At 38.7% G+C, this 26,501-nt stretch overlaps 2 protein-coding genes across 2 annotated transcripts in view; both read left to right on the top strand.

The window, feature by feature from the left end:
• Positions 1-13,824, top strand: part of itga1 (integrin, alpha 1) — a 56,794-nt gene extending 42,970 nt beyond the window's left edge. Inside the window, exons 17-30 of the mRNA XM_059358381.1 lie at positions 421-572; positions 2,994-3,104; positions 5,197-5,273; positions 5,961-6,087; positions 6,175-6,252; positions 6,343-6,419; positions 6,535-6,624; positions 8,657-8,759; positions 8,895-9,011; positions 9,676-9,771; positions 10,910-11,014; positions 11,150-11,245; positions 11,351-11,464; positions 11,751-13,824. Coding sequence (XP_059214364.1) covers positions 421-572; positions 2,994-3,104; positions 5,197-5,273; positions 5,961-6,087; positions 6,175-6,252; positions 6,343-6,419; positions 6,535-6,624; positions 8,657-8,759; positions 8,895-9,011; positions 9,676-9,771; positions 10,910-11,014; positions 11,150-11,245; positions 11,351-11,464; positions 11,751-11,807 — 1,400 coding nt within the window. The 3' untranslated portion in view covers positions 11,808-13,824. The remainder of the gene's footprint in view (positions 1-420; positions 573-2,993; positions 3,105-5,196; positions 5,274-5,960; positions 6,088-6,174; positions 6,253-6,342; positions 6,420-6,534; positions 6,625-8,656; positions 8,760-8,894; positions 9,012-9,675; positions 9,772-10,909; positions 11,015-11,149; positions 11,246-11,350; positions 11,465-11,750) is intronic.
• A 1,589-nt stretch (positions 13,825-15,413) lies between these two features.
• On the top strand, positions 15,414-25,924 carry kcmf1 (potassium channel modulatory factor 1). The gene is made up of 7 exons (XM_059358708.1): positions 15,414-15,610; positions 17,791-17,958; positions 18,202-18,341; positions 20,962-21,063; positions 21,184-21,367; positions 22,067-22,361; positions 23,794-25,924. Exons 1-7 carry the CDS (start codon positions 15,595-15,597, stop codon positions 24,056-24,058), a joined length of 1,170 nt encoding a protein of 389 aa, XP_059214691.1. The 5' UTR covers positions 15,414-15,594; the 3' UTR covers positions 24,059-25,924.
• The last annotated feature ends 577 nt before the right edge of the window (positions 25,925-26,501 follow it).

Below are 26,501 nucleotides of genomic sequence, written 5' to 3' on the forward strand. Positions count from 1 at the left end.
ATTCCACAATTCTCGATGCCACGATAAAAAACTAAAACAAAACAATAAATCCTATTTTAATCCTCCTGACCTCCAGAATGCATAGAACATCCTTTTTTTGTGAGTTATTCTCCTTTTTTTTCCTCCTTTTTGTTCACCGAGTGCAGAGCAGAGAGAAAGGTCCAAGTTGTTGCTCTTGCTGCCAATATTAGCTCCTCTGTTTCAACAATGTTATTCTGAAAAAAACGGCTATGGTGTTCTGTTGGGATTGAATGGAAATGCACTCTGTCTCTCCCTGCCACGGCGGTTCTTGTAGGAAAGCGATTATCATCACGTTTTCAGAATGTCTCCATCGACTTGGAGGTATTTGTTCTTGTGACATCATTGTGAGAGTTGCTGTGTTTCAACACTTCACGTTTTCTTCTCTGTTGTGTCCTGCAGAGATCCGCTACAGTCTGACTCTGGATGCTCTGCGTGCGAAAGCCAGGGCCTCATTTATCGACTTGGATGATAAAAGTGATCGTAAGATAACCAGGAACTTAACCATCAAAGACAGAGAGCAAAAATGTGTGCAAGAAACCTTCATCATGTTGGCAAGTATTCTGATCTTTATGATGCACACATGGGGTTATTTATGATGTCGTACCTGTGCAAAATCAACCCCAAAACTATATTTTCATCACCGAATCTATAAGACACAGTATCAAGATCAACTGGGTTCTTTTAATGACTGTGACGTTCATTAGTGAAAGTTGTATTCTTGGCTTGTTGGACATGCAAATGGTGGTTTGAGCCAGAAAGGAGACAGGACAAAGCTGTGAGAAGTCTAATGCAGAGCAGGAAGACCCTGGTTCTAACATGAAACAGACTTGTCCTCATCAAAGCATGCCGAGTACAGCCCCGTGCTGCTCCGAGTGATAAATTATCTGCAGCCATTTGGAGAGAGAATGAGAAAAAAAAAAGAATGAAAAATGTGACAAAGTGACGTTTCAGGTCAGGAAATCTTTCTAGTGACCTAACGAACACATCACAGCCTGTTCATCACAGCTGAAAAACCTGTGTGCGTTACAACGACACCACCTACCGTAGACCTGAGCCGTCTCCGGCAATGTGACATTTAAAGCCATGTGCACAAAGTTTCTCGTTCCAGCCGTTCACTGCAGCAATGCATTACTCTGATTAGCTGCCTCCAGGCGAGAGAAAGAGGAACTAATCAGTGGAAACAGCTGTTGTTGCTGTGTGTGCTGAGCATGAATACCTGCTCTGTTCAAGTGTGCCGGTTTGTGCACAAACTTCCCACACAGTCCGGCTCAGAGAGGTCCTCGAGGGTCAGGAAAGTTGTACCACAACTGTTATACCTGAGTCCAACATGGAGCGAAACCAAATTCTGAACAGATCTGAACAACTGTCAAACCAAAAGCAGATGTGTCAGAATTGAATACAAGTCCAAAAAATGTGTTTAATATTCGGTTTCTGCTGAAGCAATACCTCCAGTTTGTGAGAGAATCTAGCTCCAAGTCAGTAATGTCCCTGACTAAAGAAGTGGCATGTGTTCCTCATGTTTCTCAGGTTTAATCAAAATTTGGCACAGGATCTAGAAAGACTCGTATTTATGCCTTATTATACCGGTACAGTACACGCCATACTGCAATGTGAAGCCTTTATTTCAAACGTTGTCTTCACATTTAAAAAAAAATGTTTTTAAGGCCCTGAACCCCCCCCCCCCACAGGTTTTTCCAGTTATTCTGGTTGATTAGACCTCTTTAAAGTCTATGAATGGCTGGTTTGATGGTCCATCACTTTGGTCCGGATTGAAATATTTCAGCAACTACTGAATAGATTCCTTAGCCTGGCTAACGCCAGACTAATCACAAATGGGATTGCAGGTTCGAAATGAAATCGAGCGCGCAAGGCAGTATGGGTATACCCAGGCTATAGATTCCTATAAATGATTGTACAGTCACAGTGTCCAGAGGATGACGCATTCTGACTTTGGTGATCCCCGGACTCCTCTAGTACCACCATGATATTTGTGGTTTTGCATGAAATTTTTCAACAACTATTGGGTGGATAATGGTTGTGCGATGTCCACAGTAAAACATTGTAATGGATGATGATATTGTCTGCACCAGTCATCCTCACTGATCCTGTCATATGGCCACAAAACCCATTCCTGAAGCTATACCAGCCATTACGAATAAAAGGATGTCTTATAAATTATATTTCGCTTCAAAATTAGTCCATTACAGAGACTATGGATGTAAAAGTTATTTAGTTTGAACTATTTCTCTTTTAATGGTCCACACAGTAGTGCAGTAGTAAGCTCTATCACCTCACAATGAAGACTTGCTGCTCTTCTGTGTGGAGTTTTCATGTTCTCCCCGCGGCTTCCTCCCATAGTCCAAAGACATGCAAGTTGAATTGTTGACTCTAAAATTGCCTGTAGAAGTGATTAGGAGTGCAAATGGTTGTCTCTGTCTCTGTGATAGTCTGGCGACCTCTTCAGGGTCGACCCCGCCTCTCACCCAATGTCAGCTGGGATCAGCTCCGGCCCCCCATGACCCGAGTTTGAACAAGCGGTTAAGAATAATGTATGAATGAATGAGTGGACAATATTGCTCTTATACTTCACTCAAACTTGATTTTGGGACAGCCCTTCAGTTGCACTTGCAAAATCAATTTGCGCAAAGTTGATAAATTAGAATTGGTACTGTTTAAGAAAAGGTAGGGGTCTTCAGGACCACACAAACATAGACTCGCAGGGTGAAAACAATAGTGGCCACATGCTGTCGCAGCTGGCAGCAAGAGAGTGAGGCAGCTGTAAATCTACCATGGTCTGTACACGCCCACGTTGTCCTGCGTAGCAGTCTAATCAGCCAAATAAGTAAAAACATGTGGATGGGGACGGACCACTGGGGTGTAGGATCTTTAAGTCCTTACAAGCTTTTTAACCATCTCTCTCCTTCTCCTCTCTGTCTTCTCTCTGGATCCACCTGTCCCCTTTCCATCAACAGGCCCGGCCAGACTTCCGAGACCCATTGTTGGTGTCTTTAGAGTTTGCACTCGCTGATGAAGAAAAAGGCCCTGTCTTGGATGAAAGCCTTCCCAGATCCATCAATAAAACAGTAAGACAGTATTACATATCACATGTAAGAGCCTCTCTCAGCACTTTAGGTATGACCTGCCAAATATCAGTAAGCAGAGGTTAGACACAGACAGGAAGGATTTGAACTCATCATCTTAAACATCCTCCATCTGTCTGTCTTTATCATCCAAGACTGAGGGCTGGGGTGTTCTTGTCTGGCTCCAAAATGCTGCTGTTACACTACATTAGCATCTGCAACAGCTGACTGCCATCCTTCAGTGTTTCCTCAAGGCTGAATTAGGGTTTCAACACCAGCAGCCAGGACAGTCTTCCCACACTCCCACATGCATAGTTGTTCTAACAAGAAGGTCTCCACATAATAATTGCAATGAGTGATATGTCCAGATAAACAGGGGAAAATTACATGAGAAGCTTCAACGGAGGTTTGATTAAAGCCTGGGTGTGTGAAACACTGAGAAGCTACAACACCTCCTTCCCTCTCTTCTAAACACAATATGTGATGTGTTTATGAGCCTTGACACATCAGTAGTGTCAGATACCGTCATAGCAGCACTAACACAAGCAGGGAAACGTTATTAGGACCTCTCCTGTTATTGTTATTGTAAGGAAGAGAAGGGACACACACACACAGAAAGGGGAAGTCATCAAACGGAAGTTTTTCTTTTGACAATGTGCTGCACATGATATTCTCTCGTCCTTTCTTGGGAGAGTGGACACTGTTGATCCTAACAGTCCGGTGGGAGAGCTCTGAGAATGGGAACAAATTTGACTGTGACCCTCAAAACCTCTGGGGGAAAAGGCAAGGGAAATTAAGGTCATCGGGCGCACCCTTTTAGCCGGTGTTAAGAAATAAATAAATACACAACAACAGAAGCCGGTTTTCACTCTATTTCTTCTGCAGAGAAGCTTCTGAAGACTTACTGCTACTCCAGTATTTTTAGAACCTTTTACTAAATAGTTTTAAGCCATAAAAAGATATTCTGCCTTGAATTATAAGTTTGTTTGAGAGGCAAATATTTCTTACAATCTATTATACACTGTTGTAATAATTTTGTTTTCAGACACAATCTTTGTTTATTGCGGTTTCATTTTCATTGTAATATGTTTGGAAAAGATTGATCAATACAGTTTTGAGAAGATATACACTTTATCTGTCAAGAATAAATCACAATGTCACAATAATTTCATGGAAACAGGAAAAAAATACTTAATTCCAACTTCATGAGCAACAGTGTATCTTGCAATATTTGATTTCATATTTAACCTGCAGTATGTGATTTACTGCCGCAAGGGATTTCTTAGTCAAAACACTAAAAAGAGACGAAGCATTGCTGTTTTTCCTTCAGCATTCGTCTTTCAGGAGCTGAACTATCCACAGAGGTCTCCTCCTCTCCAAAACAAACAGACCCGGTGATTAAAACTGGTATAAACACAGAATAAAGCAGATTCACATAATAAAATCAGTGTTTCTCTGACGCTGTTTGGTGGACACAGGACATCCCGGAGGAGCTGCTACTAATGTCGGCTCAGCTTGTTTCTCTGATATCTTAAGATCCAGACATCCGATGACTGAAACCCTTCATCTGGTTAAAATATATGGTTAAAAATGACCATGATCTGTCACAAAAATGTGGCTTAAAACTGTATAAAGAGTATATGTCTTTTGGCAGACAGCCATAGAGCTGACACATGCGTAAAAGGGATTTTATGCCATTGACTGACCTGGCTATATATATGTCAGTGATTCATGTCTCAGAATATATTTCTATTTAACAACAACAGCACATACAGACGAGCATTGAGACCAAGCAAGTAATCAATCTTGGCTTTGACATGTTACCTTTACAGTTTATTTTCTGCACAACAGATGTCTCTAATTCACTGAAATGTAATGTAAATGTTTAACAGATTTTGTGGGTTTGGAGCTCCAAACTAGTTGTAATATCACAGAATCATGCTAGTAAATATGCATGTGATCAGCTTTCTTAACTCGGCACATCTTTCTGCACAGTGGAGCTCAAATATCCAAGTAAAGTAGCACGAAGTAACTGCTTTTTTTACTGGAGGAGGACCTCAAGATTTGACTTCTTAAGCCTCTCTCTCTCTCATAGATTCCTCTTGTGGACTGTGGAAGTGATCAGAGGTGCATCGCTGACCTCTCTCTCAAAGCCGTGCCGAGTGTCAAACAGTAAGTGAAATTGGAATTAAAGAAAATGTTCAAACAAGTTTGAAACCTACCTATACAGCCAAGCAACTAAATAGGGGCTTGTATTATCCTACTGACTCACTGTTTTTGTGGAGTAACATTTTACATTACTTAATTTTACTTGTTATTTTATCACTCTTTTTTAATGTTTCTATTTTCTCAGTTTGATCTAGTTTTAGTCTAGTCTTTTATTGCATGTTATTATTATCACTATCCCTTCTTGTTTTGTATTTTTATTTAATTTGTCATCTCATTTTTATTTCTCTTGGTTATACGATAATTGCTTCTTATAGCTCAAGTGTTTATTTTCTTACATTTTTATTTTCCTTATTTTTAATTACATTTTCATCTTTTCTTTTGATTTTGTGCATTGGTCTCTCGCTTTTAAATTGCTTTTGTCTTTTCTTTGATTTTATGGTCTTTACTTGTTCTGTCTGGTTATCGGCTGGTCAGTCACTTTGAGCTGCACTAACCAGTATAAAAGTGTGCTTTACAAATAAAGTTTGATTGATTGATTGATTGACTGTCTGTCCATTGAAAGAGTTACAAGTCCCTCTAACTTCCCCCTTCTGTTATTTAGTTGTTATAGTGTCACTCACAGCGTGACTGCACCCTTGTGGGGAGACGTGTGCATCACATCCAGCTGACAGTTTCCGTTTACTTCTACAGAATGTTGATTAAAACAAAGAAAGACATGATCGACGTGAACATCAACGTGAGAAACAGCAAAGACAATGCGTACAACACTAAAGTCATCCTCAGCTTCACACCCAACATCAACTTTGGCAAAGTGGAGGTGAGCTTCTTCTGTCTGCATCATTTTTGTGTGTTTGGACTGAACAATGTGTGTGATGATGTTTGTGATGTAATTTCGTCTCATCAGCCGGAGAAGTCGTACTCTCTGGAAGACACAACGCTGGAGTTAGCTGTTGGATATCCCTTCTTGGGAAGCAATATGGAGGTTAGTTTCAGCATATGTTACATTCTACCTGCTATTAGTCATTTCTTATCTTTACTACTCCTAATTCAAGATGTGATCTAACATCCACAGGAAGATTTCAAAGTGAGATTTGAGGTAAATCGCCTACATATCCAGGAGGTAATTCAGATCAATGTGACAGCTACAAGGTGAGAGAACCAGTGCAGTATTTGTAATTCCATTTTTAACTTTTTTTTGCCTTTAAAAAATTATGTTTCTGTTTGTGTAATTGTAAAAAAAAAAAATTGTTTATATTTCCTACAGTGACAGCGAAGAGCTGAATTCGACTCTGCATGACAACTCGGTGCAAATCTCCATCCCTGTGAAGTACGACGCTGGACTCATATTCTCAGTGTGAGTAGATGAACTTCTCACTGATCATGCATACTGCTCCTCATGCCTGATCTGATCTGTGTGGTCACTTTGTGCTGGACATTTTGTCTTCAAAAGCAGGAAAAGCGTCTTTCCAATAACATTAATGAAAGCCCTGTTTCAGTCATGTAAATGGCTTGTAGTCATTATTTATGTTATCAGTTACACCTGCGTTTGACAGATCAAAATGTCTAAAATAGAAACATTTTGATGTCAGTTTACAATGAAGCATTGGCGTATATATCCTGAGCTGAAGCTAATAAGGACTCTTTCCTGGATATTTTATTGAGGTGGCTAAAATTGATAGTTCTAACTCTGCGAAGGATGTCATGTTTTCAGTGCCTGTTTGGCAGCAAGATTGCAGAACAACTACTGTAGAAAGGTGTAACATGGAATAACATATTCAATTTTGGAGAAATACCGATTCACAGGGCAGATACTCAAATTATTTTGCACTTTTGTTGACATTGCAAGATAGTGCTGTATATGTGCTGCCGGAATTTTTTGGAAAAGTTAGTTCCATCATAGTTCATGGCTCACTTGTTTGTTTCTTTTGCTCTTTGTTGTCACACAGACACTGAAAACAATTATTTATGTGTTATTCAAACAGTCTGAGGAATAAACTGTGACACATCTTCCTTGTAGTGTCCAGTGTTGGCAAAAGTATTCAGATCCCTTACTTGAGTAAAAGTACTAATACCACACTGTGAAATTACTCCACTACAAGTAAAAGTCCTGCATTCAAAACGTACTCAAGTAAAAGTACAAAAGTATCTTTACAAAAAAGTAATTAAAGTATCAAAAGTAAAAGGACTTGTTATGCACAACGGACCCACTCAGATTATTAAATATATTCTGAATATATTATGAAATTCTTTGTATTAATGCATTTATGTACGCAGTTTGAATTTTGTAAAGAAATCAGAAATACCGTATTTATCCCTGGGGGCAAATTGCTCTTTGCTACAGTTTCTGCTGTGTAAGAATAGAAACTTCTGTAAACAAATACAGGTTAAAAAATAAAAAGCACTCTACACTAAATTTACAACAATATGAATACAAATGCCAGTCTTAAGTAAATAAAGATACAAATAGAAAAATAGAATGTAGAGTAATATTTGCCTAAAATGTAGTGGAGTAGAAGTATAAAGTTACATAAAATGGAAATACTCAAGTAAAGTACACACACCTCAAAATTGCACTTAAGTACAGTACTTGAGTAAATGTACTTAGTTCAATTGCACCACTGGGTGCGTCCATGTTGTTTCAACTTTACGACTCACAACTCAGGAGATAGCACCATCCGGAAAAAAATAAAATAATTTGTGTATCTGCCCTGTGATCCACTGTAAAATGTAACGAGTTGTTCCTTGGCCCATGCTACACCCTTTCACCAAGATTATAATTATATTAGGCCAATCGTTTTTCCGTAATCTGCTGGCAAACAAACAAACATACTGAACTGAATAAAGTAAATATGAGCGGCTTAAGATATGTAAACAGAGTTCCTCTTTCATAAGAGTGCCTTATTCTACGACCAAGACTTTTTGTTTGATGGTATCTAAATTTGATATTTGATATAGAAACATGCATCTGTATGTGAGGCTGTGATTGACAACAGAAAACTTGGTAACGCTTTAGAATAAGGTCCTTAATAACCATTAATTAACAAGTAATAAGGCATTGTTCTCGCTTTAGATCCGGAAGTTGCAAAAAGCATAGTTAACTTATAGTTAACTTATAATAGATGAGCAATAAAGTAGATTTTAATATCAATAAGCAAACAAAATAAAATTAATAAAGGCATGGCAAAGACATAATGGGTGGGTCATGGGTGTTTGTAATGCCATTATTAACACTTATATAAGCTTATAAACACACAATAATGTTAATAAGCATCTTGTAAGGACTTACAAGGGCCTTATTACTTGTTAATTAATGGTTATTACAAGGACCTTAATATAAAGCGTTACCGAAAACTCTAATACAAGCTTTTTAAAAATGCATCTTGCAGGCGGCATGTGGATGAACACATCGTGGTAAAAGAGGGTGAACAGTACGCTACTGAAATCAATGACACCTGGATGATCGGAGAAGAGGTCAACATCAGCTTCACGGTAACAGAGATCATATCTGCTGATGTGTTCATATAAATGTAGAGGATACAGCTGCATGCAGATGTGGTTTGTCTGGTAATTCAGACATATATACTTATACATTTCTCTGTTTCACTTTATCTCACATCTGTTCAGGTGGAGAAGTCAGGTGATATGGTGACTCCTCCCCTTGACCTGACAGTGATGTATCCTAACATGTCGCCTCGGAATAATGAATTACTGTACCTGACAAACATCACCACCAGCTCAGAGGTACAATCTCTCTCTCTCACACACACACACACACACACACACACACACACACATTCTTGTTCTTCTATCTTTGTGTGGGCCCTCATTGTAATAGTGAATTCCCTTGCAATTTTTGTTTTCAAATTCAGTTAGTTTTAATGAGTTTTTACAGTGAGTTTGCTAGTTTTAGTTTAGTATTTATTTTTTTTAAATGCTTTAGTTTTAGTTTAGTTTTTATTAGTTTTAGTTTTTTGTAAAGGGGTTATTTGTTGGGTGGGAGATTAAAAGAGGTCACTGTAAATTTTGCCTTTATTTCCTTTGCTTTATCCATCTTCATATGTATGAAAAAAGTTGACAAAGACGAAAATGAAGGACATTTTCATGATAATTTTAGTTAATTTTGTAACCACACAATACAGTTTCAGTTAATTATCATTATCATGTAACCTTAACCCTTAAAACAAAGTCTGAAATCTCAAAAAAGCCTTGAAAGAAGTGAGGACCGGCCGAAATGTCCTCACTTTGCAAAAATGTCCTCACTCAGTTGTTAAAAAATGTGTTGTGGTCTTCACTATGTAGGAAGTACAAGAACACACACACACACACACACACACACACACACACATACAGACATGTATCATAACAGACAGACCCACCTTCACACCTCCGTCTCCTTTCTCTCCAGGTCGTCTGTGACACACGGTGGGTCAACCCTTATCATATCAACCCGGAGAATAGATATCCCAATCCAAAGAAAGAAACACTGAGTGTGTACCTGCTGGTGAGTGATGCATCTCTTTGTGGGTTTATTTTCTAAAGAAAGATGACCTGTGGGGTGTCTCATAAAGCCAGATTAACAGTGGAAACAAGCTCATGTCACTAATTAAAGGTTCATTTTCAGGAAGTTGTTTCATAAAGGAGGTTTAATTAAGTCTGACTTGTGTCATTGTGGAAACTGATCCCTCCAGAATCATTTCAGGTTGATCTCTGCATTCATTTGTTTAACAATCATCAGACTCAAATACTGTTTTTCTCATTTTAACATATAGCACACGTTCAGTGTATCACATTGAGACATAAACTCTTTTCCAGTCTTGAAGGAACAAAATTTACGTATTTTCTTTTACCTGTATGGCTATTTATCAATCTAGATAGTTTTGGTGAGAGTGCCCGAGGACTGGAGTTATCAGAATCAGAAATACTTTATTGATCTCCGGTGGGAAATAGCTTTTGTTACAGTTGCTGTTGTACAAGAAATAGAAATAGAAACAGAAATAGAAACAAGTAAGTATGTAAATAAAATAGAAATAAATAAAGGGTGCTATACTAATTATACAACAATATAAAATACAAATACAAGTCTTAAGTCTAAATAGAGGTATATATACAAATAGAAACAGAAATATGGAAATATAGAAATACATTTGAAGTAAATAGAGATATGTACAAATATGTTTGATATTTATGTATCAACAGTGTAACTAAGTGATCCGCCTTAGAGATCAAACTCTGCTTGAAGTACACAAAGCACCAAAAAAATCATAATTCAGAAAACTTAACAGTAATGTGTCTTTCCAGGAATCATGGTCCGGTTACGCAAGATAATCCTTAGACCTTTTTTGAGCTGTTTTATATATGAACTATTTTCTTTTTATCGAACTACAAGCGTGTATCACTGTGCATAAAGAAGCAAAAAGAGTCTGCTACTCATTCAGGATTTGAACCCACCATTTATGTGATCAGTGGTTGATGTCTCTGGGCTGCGTTTTAAAGTCAATAAACTTTGATCGCAAAATGGGTAAAGAATAAACCAGATGTGATTTAATCTAATCTCAGGGGCAGAGTGCATGTGTGTGTGTGTGTGTGTGTGTGTGTGTGTGTGCTCCTGTCTGACCGTGTGTGTTTGATTCACCCCACAGAGCTGTGAAAACCTCGACTGTGCAATATTTAGCTGCTCCATCCCAGAGGCTCACATCAGTCAGGTCAACGTCACATTCAGAGTGTGGAAACCTACGTTCATCAAGGTAAGTTTAAAGTGACACGTTGGGGCTTTTTTCTTTTTAGCTGCTCTCGGTTGTTTGGTTTGTCAAGATGAAGAACAGCTAAGTGAGTGATGGATAGACAGGAAAACAAACATTTAAAGCAGATTTAACTCACAGGGGGAGTTTTCCAGTCTGCACATGTTGGTGAACGCCACGCTGGGGATCAGAAAAACAGACCTGTTTGAGCTGAACAGCAGTGACAGGACACGAAGTGTAAGTCACGAAGGTTTTTGTATTGCATGCTTGTATTGTCAGTATATACTTGTGTGTGTCTACATGAACGAGTACATTTACTTTATGTATATGTGTGCTAATCAGGTGAAGATCCAGGTTTCGAAGGAGAGTTTAGGAGGAATCCCTATTTGGATCATCATCATCAGCATCCTGATAGGATTGCTGATCTTAGCACTCGTCATCTTTGTTCTTTGGAAGGTAATACGTTTCCTGAGTATTTAAAATCTTCAAATAACTTATAATACATTGCAGAAGAACATATGCAATAGAATATAAAACATGCCATGACTTTAAAGGAGTAGTTCAACATTTTGGGAAGTAAATAATTTGCTTTCCCGTGGACAGATAGATGAGAAAATTTAAACCACTTTCATGTCTGTATATTAAAAATAGTAATGCTCAACAAGAAAGTTGATAATAACTATTTGTTTGTATCATAGACGAACTGTTGATAGCTTTGTAACCGAGTGTTGTTCTCCTCCAGATGGGCTTCTTCAAGAGAAAATCCACTGACTACTCAAAGGAGGAAATGATGGACTGATGCATCCAGACGTTCAGCAGCAAGCAGCCATGTGACCGACTGCTTCCCCAGCCATCAGCTCGCACAAAGTGATGGGCTGGCTTTAAAACAAAGAAGTTGGACAGACGGAGGAGACGCCAACAGACCCACAGACACCTCATCGCTACGACACAGTGACGACCTGGAAAACCCAAACCTGGACCTCAAATAATGTTTGCAAATACTGCACATGGTTACAACAATGGGGCTATTCAGATGGTCTTATACACAGAGAGAGCGCTGTAACAGACACTTTCTTCGTATAAAGTCGTTGGCACTCATTGTATTTGCAAATACTATTTGTCTTTCCTGCAGATATACAGTTACATCAAATCCGGTCAAGCAGTTCAAGAAGAGGAGCAAGAAATCACTTACCAGGCATCTGTCGGCCAAGTAGCATCTATCTGTATTACATACAGCAGTTTTACACAACCATAAGAGCTACAATAGCTGCATTTCAGCTTTAGAGGAAAAAAGTACTCAGGTTTTTTTCTGTATGAAGATCCAATGTCGCCTCACATACTTTCCAAAGGTCTCCTCGCTTCTGAGGCACACATTATGTGAACTTTACATGTGTTGGAGCAGCCTGTCTGATTGTTTTAAAGCTTGTGTGCTTGATTAGTTTTATGAAACACTGTATCTTTTGGCATTTTATATAATTTTGTTTTTGTTTGTTTTGCTGATTTTTAACAGTATAACATGGCACATCCTTCATTTCAAAATGTTCGCTAAAGACACTGCCCTGATTTACTTCAAGCAAAGGTGCAGTCTGTATGCTTTTATTTTTATATTTTTAATCTTAGTTAACCAATTCAAAAACCAAAAAAACAATCTCGTCCCAACTCTGATGTTAAATGTTACTGAGGGATACAGAAAGCTGCGCCTTCAAGATCCAAAACTTCTGATTGTACTGTAAATATAATGCTCAAAATGTAAAGCTTAAAAAAATGTACATATTTGTGTTTGCTATAATTCATGTAATTTAAAAGATGTTATCCTTTTTTTGTGATCAGAGAAGATGATTTTTGCTCAGGTGCTACAAGTATCATGAATGATGACATTAACATTTGACATATAACAAAAATGATCTGGCCTATCTCACAATTCCAACGCTGATGCAAATATGTAAATATTGTTATATTTTGATGAGAAAAGTATAATTATTCTGTACTGAAGATGAGGGTTTGTATCCACTACTTTGGTTTTATTTGACTGAAAGCCTAATGAATGACTGTGTTGAGGTGAGATACGACTGTATTTTGAATTTTATTTGCAAAATGGAAGGTAAAACTTCTTCAGATGTAGAAATTTATGTCACTATTCACCAGCAGTTGCCACAGATTAATTCACTGTTAGGTGGTTTGTAGCATAGAAAAACTACATGTACACAAAGCATTAGCATACCGTAGGCTTAATGTCACCCCGTATGCGGTACACAGTACCTTACAAAGTTATTCCTCCAGGTTTTCTGTCTTGTTTTTGTGTCCAGAAGTTGCACAGCTACACTAAGAGATTATATTGATCAGTGGGGAGACTGAGTTTCTGCCTCTTTCTCCATTTTCTCCCTCGCTGTCACACAATTGCGCTGAGGGAAGACGGCAAGAAGAAAAAGAAGAGGCAGCTTTTTGATATTTAAATACTCCTCAGCTCTCACTCTCCACTGTCGACATGAAGCACATGTAATAAATTGTATGTACAGAATGTGTAACTGTTGTACGGCTACATCAGGCTTATGCACGAGGGTGTAGTCATGAGTCTCTCTTTGTTCACTTGAGGTGGTATCAGATTGTTTTTCTCAGATCTTACACCTCGATTAAGTTCTGAGAAGTAGTAGAAGCACAAAGTGAGAGTTGTGAGCTCCACCCCAGCCTTCTACACTGCTGTGAAGTCTTCATTGTAATGCACTGGTTTGTCAGACTGTATGCGTCCTCATCAGCACAGAAATTAACTGAATCTTATGTACAAAAATAAAGACTTTTTACAAAGAAGTGCTTGATTGTCAGTTATTCTGCTTTTGTTTAGACAATATTGAATTTGATATATATTACATGATATATAAAATCAAATATATTAAAATGTAAAAAAAAAAATGCTGCTTTTAGTTCTGTCAATTTAATGTAAATAAATACCACCTACATATCTCTCACTCCTAATAATCAGCCTTACATGAAAAGAATAAACGGAATATATTTTTTAATTTATGAATAGAGTTTTCATTATTCATTATTTTCAGTAAGTAGTGGTAAAAACTACAAATTTTAAGCCTGATATAAAGCCTGATTTCATTCTGTAATGACCACTAAATCAAAACATTAGATTTTAATTGGTTTCAGTGAGGACATTGCTTTTCTTAAGGGTCTGAGTGTATTTTAACAACACAGTTTATCATAGACATATTACAGGAGATGAAATTGAACTTTCATAATTTGGGGGGAAAAAAGAAAAAAAACTTAGACTCTACTTACACTATTGCAAAAAGGTATGCATTAACACAGCCAAAATTATTATTTTTTTAAAAGTAAGAAAGAAAGAAGCCAAAAATGTCCCTAGAGATGCAAAGAGTAGATATAGACTCAATCTGATCATCCTCAGCTGATCAGATCATGTGATTTTACCCCTTTAAGATAATGTCAAGTGTGTAACTTAAGCGGATTTATTATGCCTAAGACAAAATAAAATGTGACTTAGGCAATTTTTTTGAACATGCCTTTGTGACTTAAGCAAGATATGGTAACACTTTATTTTGAAGGTGTCTACATAAGAGTGACATGAGCGTGTCATAAACATGACATGGGATGTGTCATGAACATTAATGACATATTGAAGCAACATTAATGCTCATGATACTTGTCATGTCATGTTTCTGACAGGCTTATGTGAGTTTTATGTAGACACCTTCAAAATAAAGTGTTACCATATCTTGCTTAAGTCACAAAGGCATGTTCAAAAAATTGCCTAAGTCATTTATTTATCTTAAATTACATAATTTACACGTTGCGTGTTATTACTATGCCAATAGCCATCCTTTGTTACATCATTTTTTAGTGAAATGGTCAATAAATGTCATATGTTACACTTCTGGTGAAGTTTTTTGTGTTTCCTGCAAAACTTGAAAACATTAGTTAGGCGATTATTTTAACAGGGTGGCGATATTGCTGGAGGCAAGATTCCTGCAAGGCTACAGCACGGGCACACATGCCCTTTTCCCCCGGTGGAGTGATTATATGTATCAGAGTATGATCAGACAGTCTATGGTATTAGAGCCATATACAGTCTATGGTATTAGAGCCATATACAGTCTATGGTATTAGAGCCATATACAGTCTATGGTATTAGAGCCATATACAGTCTATGGTATTAGAGCCATATACAGTCTATGGTATTAGAGCCATATACAGTCTATGGTATTAGAGCCATATACAGTCTATGGTATTAGAGCCATATACAGTCTATGGTATTAGAGCCATATACAGTCTATGGTATTAGAGCCATATACAGTCTATGGTATCAGAGCCATATACAGTCTATGGTATCAGAGCCATATACAGTCTATGGTATCAGAGCGCCGCCTGGTGTTCACCCGCAGCACTCCGCCATAAGTGACTCTGGGAGGGGAAGCAGAACAAACTGTAAGCTGCTGGCGGATCCATCTTGCTCGAAAAAGAGGCGAGGGTGAAGGCTTTTCTCCAGTTTAGCGTCTAAAATACTGTATCGTCCCCCATTAAGCGCGCTGGGGAGCCCGAGGAGGGGCTGTGCCGCTGTTTGTAGGATGTCCCGACATGAGGGTGAGTTGATAAACAGGCTCGGTGGCTACATTACCTGAGCAGCTAGCTCCTCGGCTAGCTCTGCTAACTGCTTATTCAAGTCAGGGGGGGTGTTGCGCCTTTCGCGGCTTGTTTTCAGCCTTGTCTCAACACACATATTCACTGTCAGTAGCTGTGGCGTACATATACCTTTGAAATATCTTAATTTGAAGCAAACGGTTTTAACTCCTCCTTACCAGCTCGCAATGATACGGCAACATTGCGGAGCTTAGCAGTTAGCCGTTGCTAGGTGCTGCGTTACCTTGCGTTAGCTCGGCTAGCATGCTAATGTATGCTAACATAAGGAGTCGTTGGTGAAGCTGCCACTTAACTTTCCTTGTATTTGCTCTCATATCCCCATTATTTATCCATTACGACATGTCCCATTGTAGCTATACGCATCTTTTTCTGATATTTTGTGTTAGTTTAAGAGCCCGTAGCTGTAATGTTAGCGCCATAATGTCCCGTCTGGTCACATAACCCACTGTTGTTAGTGAATGCACTGTCATCAAGAAGAAAGTCTGAGGCCTCAGACCATAAACCAATCACTAACTTAGCCAGCTGGCAGGCTACTAGCTAGCTAGGGTTAACTTACGTTATGTTTAACTGCAAACCAAATGGGAGTGTAAATTCGGCTCACTTTATTCACCACATAATGTTAGTATTGTAGGCCAGCAGGGGGGTTATCCAGTTTCAATCACCACCTCAGAAGTTGCTAAGGTGTGCTACAATGCAAACATGAGCACAATACAGTAAGATAGCCCCATTAGGACCAAATGTTTAAGTGGCTTTCTTTACATTGTTTAAAGTAGGACGACAAAGGTACTTGGTAAGTTTGTCCCAAGTGAGCAACCTAGCTACTTGAAATGAGGACACTCCAGACAGTCAAAATTCATTGTGCAAATGGAAGACAGTTTTTTTATTCCACTCAGGTGATACTAACACCTCCTGTTGCTCTGTAAAACCCGACGTGGTGTGACCAACCTTTAATCAACACTTAAAGCTGATAACTGCACATTTCCAGTTGATTTACATTGTTCAGACCTGGGTTTGGTCATTAAATGTAGGGATTTTCCCTTTATATTTTGAACTTTTTTGTGGCAAGTCTCAACAATGGAAATTTCCACAATTCTTTTATACCTACTCTCCAAGGTTGGCCAAATAAGGTGCTTTTCCCTTCAAAGGAAATGTCAGAGAAGTAGGAGTTGGAATATTACGTGTAATGATAACTGTGATCATCTCCTTGAAAATAACTGGTTGTGTCTGCAGAGTAGTGAGCCACGGCCTGAATAGTTCTCCACTGTAATCATGTAGTAAAGAGTGGACAAGCAGAGAGATGCAGTAATAGTTGATGACTTGTGAATAAACTATTTGGAGAATATAAAAATGGCTGGCATCAAGTCTTCTGCCTTTGGGTTGGCTCCACATTACTTTATCTTTATCAATTTAGTTCAGGTTGATCTAGATCAGTTTTACTCAACTTATGGCCAGTGACCCTGATAGGGTGCCAGGTGGCCCACAGTCCATTTTCTAATTCAATAAAAAAAAATAAAAAAAAAAGATTCACGCTAGGCTGTTTTTGTGCTTTGAATGTAAATAAGGTGCAGAGTGCATAAAAAAACATAAAAATAGAGCTTGTTTGTCAAATAAACCCCCAGGGGAAGATCTTCCGGCCCTCCGTTGGAGGTCTGGCCTTAGCTCTGACTGTCCTTAAGTCTTACGAATGCCAGTGTGTACACCTGACCTGTGTGGGGCTTTTTGCTTATTAGCTGGTCCCTTGCCTCCTTCAGTTTGGGGCAAAGCAAGTTGAATATTTCACATTTCGATAAATACAATGTGCTATGCAAAGTGTGGACAGTGCTATAAATTGGTAACCAAAGGTGTAAAATGAAAACAGCTTTCAGATGCATCACAAGTTTGTGTCATGCCTTAGAGTTACGTCTTTGAGACTTAGCATGTGAAGTTCACTGGAATGCCAAAGTTCTTCCTTGCTGGCACTTGTGGGTTGGTGCCACTCCAAAACACATGCTCATGTAAGTGAGACTGGCTTGCAGATAGAGATTGCTTTCTCACAGACTTGCACACGCAGTTATAAGGAATTTGTTACTTTATTGTCAGGTCCATGTATTTGACTTTGCATTCCTATTTTCCTCTTTTTGCAGGTGTGAGCTGTGATGCGTGTTTAAAAGGGAACTTTAGAGGAAGACGATTCAAGTGTTTAATTTGCTACGACTACGACCTGTGCGCATCGTGCTACGAGAGCGGAGCCACGACAACAAGGCACACCACAGAGCACCCCATGCAGTGTATATTAACCAGGGTAGACTATGGTAAGGACAAACCTGAAAGCTCAGACAGATACTTGTGTGGCTTACTGATCATTCACAAATTCATTATGTCTGCGTCATGCCTTGATTAAACTTTATGACTCACATACAATTCATTATGATGTTAGTTATGATTAATATAATTTGATTTAGTGAAATGTTGTGCTGAGGTTATTATATTTGTATTAATGCATAAAATATTGAATAACAAACAAAAACATTTGCTCTGTTTACTGTCACTTGCAGACTTGTATTATGGAGGAGACACTTTTTCAGTAGAGCAACCCCAGTCATTCACATGTCCTTACTGTGGCAAGATGGGCTACACAGAGACGTCCCTACAGGAGCATGTTACCTCAGAACATGCAGAGACTTCTACAGAGGTGGTGAGTAAATTGCACACATTTAAGGGACACTTGGAAATTTGGAATTTTATTTGTAGTGGGGTTTTTATGAGGTACTTCAGTTTATTACCTACAGTAGAAGGTGGTCAGCATATCCCCAGTTTGGTGAAGCAGGTATGAGGTACTTGTACTGGAGCTAAGCAAAGCGTGTTTCCGCCAAGGCCCACCTAAAAAATCAATATCAGTTTAAGTGTATTATGTTATATTTAGAATGTTTTTTACTGCTGTCAGACACCCCTGTTTAATTTTACACAGGGGGGGAACTGAAGCCATTCTATACTCTCACAGAAGCCACCACACTCCACTGACAAAAACGGAAATATTACCCTGCAAACGAACCATGTAAAACTCCTAAGTCACTCAATGGTACAAACACACTTAACGATTGAGGCATCGACAGGCCAGCAACCCCCTGCGCTCTGCGAGGCAAAATTACTGTTTTTGTCAATGTAGTCTAGTGACTTTGACCAGAGTGTAGAATTGCTTCAGTTCCCCTCACATTAACTGCATATGTTGGAGATTTTAAACCTCAATTTTAGGGATTCTTCATCACTAATGTCCACAAAACACAAATGTTGTCTTTATTGCTTTTAGCAGCTCCATCTGATGTATGCAGCTCCAGCAGCAGTCCATATATTGAAGTCATTTGACAGAGAGGCATTTTTTTTAACTCATCTATTGGCATCACTATATTTCAATCTGCTATTGCTGTTGGGCACTGCACTTCAGTCAGCTAAAATAACTTTGTAGAATGTACAAGCAGAGGAGATTTATGGATTACTTGTTGTCAGAGAGGGGTTTTTATGAGCGCTGTTCATTGCTGAGTAAACTGAGCGAAGGCAAGGCAGAGCAGCAGGTAGTCTGTCGAGCATCAGCAGCTCCACTAGCAGTGACGGTGGGAAAAACAGGACCTTGTAGTCTACAGGGAGAGCCAAATAGTAGTATGTGTACTCCAGTTCACCACCTATGCCAAGGGAAACCAAGTCACTTGCTGCGGACAGAGTGTGTCATTGTGTTAATATCAAGTCCACAGAATGATCAAAATCAACAAATATTCCATAAACCAATATTTAACGACTTCCCAACCCTGTCTATGCACTCAGCCCTGAGGCCATCTTCGCCTCATGAGGATGTAAATCTTTTATAACTGCTCATAAATTTATAGTTTACCTTTTTAGAACAGCTAAGTCATTTCCTAAAACAGCTGAGCAAAGTAGTTTTCCAGCAGATGTTATTAAAACAGAAGTATATGGTGGTTTGTTTGGGACTATTTTTAGCTGTGGATTAATTTCTGCACATTTGGAGCACTAATGAGTATTTACAGCAGCAGGATGGTGTACGTGGGATCGACTCAAAATAAACTATTGTGGCTGTGCTCATTATAATGAAGAAACATGTCACCCAGTGCAACAATGACGCTCATTGATGTGTTTTTAATAGTTTTTGACAACAATGGAGCTCTATGGCACAGAGGAATAAGATATATTCATTCGTTGACAATAAGGAGAACAATGCGGTTCTTGTCTTTTAGATAATTTTTCATAAATTTACTAAGAGAAAACACTTCCAACAGAAACACAGCAGTTAAAAAGGAAGTATTTCTGTGACCTTTAATGTACAGGCTCTCATTTGCTTCAGTATATACATTCAGAATTTGATTGACAATAGGTACTAGTGTGTGGAGTACATGTTCTGATACAAGCAAGATATGGTCTGCCAGTAGTGCTGCCTTTACACCTTGTTCTATGTGTTTTGATTCAGGGCTGCAAATATTTAATTATTGATTATTCTGCTGCTTATTTTCTTGATACACTGTTTTGTCTATAAAATCTCAGAAAACAAGAAATTGCTGCTGTAAATTCCAACTGACCATGAGCAAATTGCTTATTTTATTTGTCCAACAGTCCAAAACTGTATGTTGTGTATTATGTGTTCAGTTTACTGTCAAATATGACAAAGAAATGCATAAAATAAACTGGAATTGGGGAATATCTGTTGTTTCTGCTTGAAACTTGGTGTTTAGCCAACTATCAAAATTGTTGCTGAATTAATTTTCAGTTGATCAGCCAATCAACTAATGACCAAGACACCCTGCTTTGTCCCATGTACATTCTGCTCATTTTGGTACATTAAGCATTTACTCATTGCCCAATTGTTCTTAAAGGGGAACTCCACTATTTTTACACATGAAATTCTGTGAACAGGTGTTGGGGATACTAGGGTTGGGCTACGTCTACCAAATTGACAGAGTCAAACAGAGTCACAGTCAAACAACACGATGGACGATGATAACGTCAGCACGAGTCATTCAAACTAATCAATCATATGGACAAAACCCACTACAGAGGGATGTCAGAGAAAGTCTGTCATCTTATTATTTCTATCACCAGAAATTAATAAGTGCATTCTTAAAAGTTTTCACAATTCTGGGGGTATGGAGTCAGAAAAAAAAGAGCTTACTAGACCTTAGCTGCTACTAGCGCCACACTGAATTGTTGGCCCTGTAATATAACCTTTCCTTTTAGTAAGTATGTACGGTAGCTGCTTTCAGATGTGCCACGTACTAACAAAAAAAAACCTCTCACTGTTTCTCACGTTTCAGATCTGTCCAATATGTGCTGCCTTGCCCGGAGGAGACCCCAACCACGTCACAGATGACTTCACAGCTCACCTCACACTTGAACACAGAGCGCCAAGAGATTTAATATCCTTTCACTTTAGTGTCTACATAACGATATGTTTACATACAGTATATTGTTTAAAAAAAATGTTGATGCCATACTGTGTCACCGTACTGCATTTACCCTTAACGGTCCTCGTTTACGATGAGTCCAGCAGTGTTCGGCATGTACGCAGGATGTTCCACCCTGGACGAGGACTGGGCGGTCCCAGAGCACGACGGACAAATATGCACTTTACTAGCGGCTCCACAGGCGGACTTTCATCCTCCTCATCACAGAGCTCCACTTACACCCCCAGTAATAGAGAAGCAATGGACCCAATTGCAGGTGAGAATCATGAGTACACTGGTGTAACCCCGGATGCGATAAATGTTGGGATGCTACGTAAAACGTAAATAAACACAGAATCCATCTTAGTGTATTTTTACAAAAAACAGGTTGAATCATTTTGTACATAAAATGTGTGTGTTCTTGACCAATCAGCACAGTCATCCGTGCAAACCCCTTCCTGAATGTTCAGGAAGCAATACCCCACGTCCAGGGGTGAAAAGGGGTAAAATAACCCCAGAAAATTTAACTGGAACATGATTTAGACCCTGGTCCATGTGGACAAAACACAATGAGTTATGTAAAAGGTCCCGAGTCCTTCAGGAGAGGGTCAGTGTCCTATCATAATGTGCCATTTGAAGCAGACAGACCCATTATCATATTATCATTTTGTTTTTGTCTTTAACCCCCAAATTACTGGGCCAAAGCCGTTTAACAAAGTCTCTGTTGAAATCACATTTTTGGCACATTTTTCTCAGTGTGCACACAGGCTAAAGGCAGCGACTGTGCAATCAGTCTTTGTTTGAATCTTGTATTAATAGACATTAATTATTTTAAAGTAATCTACGTTTTAGGATCCCTAACCTTCTGATTTTAAGAAAAACAAAAATATATCTACAGTTTTGTCTTTTGAAATCATGACTTATTTAGAAACGCGTCACCAAACGTGACGCATGCTTTTGTTGTTGTCTCCTGCAGAGCTGTTGTCTCAGCTGTCAGGCGTGCGGCGTGCAGCAGGGGGACAGATAAACTCATCAGGGCCTTCAGCCTCTCAGCTCCAGCAGCTCCAGATGCAACTACAGCTGGAGCGGCAGCAGGCTCAGGCAGCACGACAGCAAGTGGAGACGGGCCGCCACGCAACACGACGCAGCAACAACCCAGGCAACACCGGCACCGCCATCCCTCCACCCAGCACAGCAACTGCCAACACCGCCACTGTGGGTGAAAACAATCCCTCATCCTCGTCCCACAGCTCCCAGTTCCTATTAGCACGGTGAGTACGGCCAGTCGGTCTTTAGTTATTGCAGTTGTGGCTAATAATTGTTCATAAAATGTTGGTCCAATGTTTGGTTATCAACTGGTGAATAAATACCCATTTATAAACATGTGAAAAACTCAAGGACCAAAAACCAGTCCGGAAACTAATTTCAGCTGCTGATTTAGTGCGCTATGGAGTATTCACTGCCGCAGTGTTTTTGTGATTAAAGTAAACCGCAAGTGAGGCTAAATAAAAATGATGCATTTTTCTTCTTCACTGCCAGCTAGCAAATCATTAGAAAAGTTTGTGTAAGTACTGCCAGGTAAACGTAAAGCAGAAGATCAATCCACACCAAATGTCACAACTATCAAAACGAAGACAAGAAAATATGATGAGGCATATCTCGCCCTCGGCTTCACCAGTACAACGATGGGTGATGAAGAGAGACCACAGTGTGTAATGTGTGTCTCAAAATATAAGTTTCTGACAGTATGAAGCCAAACAAGTCACAACGCCACTTAGAGACTTAAAATCCCAAACACAAAGAGAAGCCCATTGATTTCCTCAGAAAAAAACTAGTCGACTGTCGTGCACAAAAGAGTTGCTTTACAGTTCAGCTCAGTGTAGAAAGCCGCACACAATAGCGTAGGAATTAATACCGGTACTACCTTCCGCTATTGATATGGTTCCAACTATGATAGATGAAGCAACAGCAAGAAAACTAAAGGCTATTGGGGTGGCTGTGGCTAAGTTGATGGAGCAGTCACCCACTGATCGGAAGGTTGGTGGTTCGATCCCTGACCATGGCATGATGGCCCAGTTGAAAATGTTTGGGAACCACTGGTTTAAGATGACTTGTTCATCATGTGAGATTTGAGAACATTCTTAGTTTTTGTTTGATTAACTGTGTAAGGATTAATTCATTTATATCTGCCAGCAATTAATTGTGTTGATTATTTAGTGAGTTTCTGTGCTGGTTCTGAAAGATTTCAATGTCCCGGACAAATGGAATAAAAATTCCAGTCAATTACTTTCTGTTTATTGAGCATAAAAACAACTGAAGGGCAGGCTATACAATGAATGATGTCATTAAGGAATGTAAGATTTCACAGACGGTGAATAGCAATTCTTTTTAAATCCCCATAAAAATCCTTATAACCTGTAGCTGTCTCAAAGAAGAATTATTTTTACCAGGCACTTACCGGAGAGATTTAAAAATGTCAGACTTAAACATATTTACCCGGTCAAAGACCAGTAAGTACCGGATAACAGAAACCCTGAACCTGAAGGTTGTTTTTATTACAATAACTAGTTCAAGCTTCTCCTTAGTATCACAACTTATCACAGGAAATTGACTGACTTATGTTCCCTTTATATTTGAATTAAACATTTTAACTGAAGCAGTGTTTTATCTAAATGTACTTTTGCAATAATTTATTTTCTCCAGGTTGAATGAACCTAAGATGTCTGAAGCAGAGCGGCAGTTTCTAGAAGGAGAGCGCGCGGACCGCAGTCTGTTTGTCCAGGAGCTGCTCCTGTCCACGCTGATGCACGAGGAGAGCTCTTCTTCTGACGAGGAAGAGCGCCGAGACTTCGCCGACTTCGGAGCCATGGGCTGCGTGGATATCATGCCTTTAGATGTGGCGTTGGAGAACCTCCAGCTTAGAGAGAGAAGCTCTACGGGGAAGGAGCCTCCGCCGCCTCCTCTTTGATGTCCGAGCATCAAGCAGACTGTGTCCTCTCTGCTGCAACTGTCAGTGATGGGCAGCAAACAGCAGCAGTCCTCCCTGGCCTCACCCCTACTTTTTCCCTCCTCTATTTTCTGAGTTTGTTTTTGGTGATTGTAATTTCAGGCCTGTCACCATTTTTGTTACATTGTAAACAAAAATAAATGAGAGCAAGTGGGATAAATGTGCGAGTGCGCAATAGCAACTGAGTGAGCGAGCGAAAGAAGAGAAATATATAAATATATATATATAAAATATATATGAAGTTGATAATCAATCCACATAACGTTTCTTTTCTTTATCAGGTAAATGTTACAGGCAGCTGTGGCAGACCTTTGCTTCCTGTGACATGCAAACGGCTCTCCATATAAATACTCCACATTCAAAAGTCACGAGGGTGTAGGCTCCTCTGATGAAGCTGCTGTGTGTGTTTATGACTATTAATAAATAAAAAGTGCTTGGATGGGTTACCATAACTACTGCATGCAGTTATTTGCAGCGTGCATGACGTTTAATGACCTTGTCATTAAAACTTTTTAAAAAATATCCCAAAGCTTTCAACTGTTTTTAAGTGGCTATTTCAAAAGTGGAAATTGAGTAGTTTACTAAACTGACATGCAAAAAAAATTAACTCTAACAATATGTTTTGTTAGGTTTTCTTTGAATGAGTCTATAATGAAGAGAAAATAATTGGATTCTGCTGCAACGTCTTTTCCCTGTCTGAGTTGATGCAGAGCTGCGACCACATGCATCAGATGAATACTTGGAGCAGAAGAAAAGATTCTTTTCCTAGCTGTTTATGTTTAGTGATAAGCTGTTTAGGCACAGTATAATTTATAGATACGTACAGACGCCCAACTACAGTATGTCCATCACTCCTTCACACTCGCTTCTGGCCTTCATTCTGCTTACGTAAAGGCCTGGTGTCAGACCACATGCTTCAGAAGGCTTGTTTGAATTTCTTTGCTGGGTAACAGGAGCTTGAGACTTTTCACACTGCAGTTGTTGTTTTTTTAAGAGAAGGCATTCTTATTTTTCTGCTAAGATTAGCACTTTCTATTTATTCATGTTTGTTTGTTTTCTGATTCTTTTTTTGAGCCTTGATATGAATCATGCCACCTTCATGCCTATACTTTTACCCTCTATGTAAAATACAATGAGATGTATATTGAATTTGTGCGTTAACTTTCATAATGGTTCTAAGACATGGGCAGACATCTTTTTTTAAATGTAAATTTAGAATACAATAAATCTAAACTGCGCACAGCTTTTGATGAAACCAAGAGACCATCACACTTTGGACCTTGTGTTGTTGTTCTTCCACAGTAGGGCTGCAACTCACGATTATTTTTTATTATCGATTAATCCCCTGATCATTTGCTGGATTAGTTGATTATTCGTTTGGTCTATAAAGTGTCAGAAAATGAGGAAAAATATTAATCCAAGTTTCTGAAAGTGCAAGATTGTCAATCCAAAACCCAACGGTAAAAAAATGAAGCTAAAATGGCATTTTTGTGTAAAAAATAACGCAAGATATTAATTGATCAATATAGTTGGCAATTGGTTTAATCATCTGTTGGTACATGAACTGAAAATCTTTGTCTGCTTAAAGCGAGAGGATGGGAACATTTGCAGCTCCCTCGCTTCTAAAATGTGACTTTAACGCTCCTATTTAGTATTTATCAGTATTAAATAAGTGTAATTGTAAGCAGATATAAATCTTGTATGATGTATTTGTCACCAACTATTATGTAAAATATGTAATAAGATATAGGGTTGTAGTTGAGATTGGAAGAATATCCCACAAATCAAAAATATATGTAAATATATAAGAAAAAAAGCAACTACCAAAGAGAGGAACATTTTTAAAAATACATTTTGAAAATCATCTATATAAAAAAATTGGTATATATGCCAAATAAAAATGACATAAAATATATCAATTTAAAAGGTTAAAAAACAGTGAAATATGTCTTCCTGGGTGAAGTTGACAAAAACTACATTAACAAACATTTCACAAATGCTATATCTGATGACTATATTTTAGTGTTATAAAACCATTTATTACTCACTATTTACAGCTTATACATACTAAACGGAGGTGGTAAAGTAAAATGTTATTCATCAATATTCTGGTAGACAAGATCAGTACATTAAATAACATAAAATCTTGTATGAAAGCAGACACAATCAGTATGATCAAACCAGAAGAGTATTGGTATTTTTGGTTAATTTTGTGGTGGTAATGCATGCATTGTGTTTTATTATGTATTATATTTATTCTCCCTGCAGCAGACACACTGAAGCTTCCCTCAGAGTGTCAGTAGGTGACCCCCTCATGATTAATCTGTTCAGGAAGACGCCCTTGATGGTGTGTCCCAGCAAATGTTGGCCAGTCTCCATGTGGAGCTTCTAACCACTCACACCA

This window comes from Centropristis striata, chromosome 19, assembly GCF_030273125.1.
Source record: "Centropristis striata isolate RG_2023a ecotype Rhode Island chromosome 19, C.striata_1.0, whole genome shotgun sequence".
In the NCBI taxonomy this organism is placed as follows: Eukaryota; Metazoa; Chordata; class Actinopteri; order Perciformes; family Serranidae; genus Centropristis; species Centropristis striata.

What these genes read in the sequence shown, in the direction of transcription:
- kcmf1 (XM_059358708.1), top strand. An exon ending in ACAGAGCGCCAAGAGATTTA is followed by an intron (nt 21,064 to 21,183) that starts ATATCCTTTCAC and finishes GTCCTCGTTTAC; the next exon opens with GATGAGTCCAGCAGTGTTCG. An exon ending in TCCCAGTTCCTATTAGCACG is followed by an intron (nt 22,362 to 23,793) that starts GTGAGTACGGCC and finishes TATTTTCTCCAG; the next exon opens with GTTGAATGAACCTAAGATGT.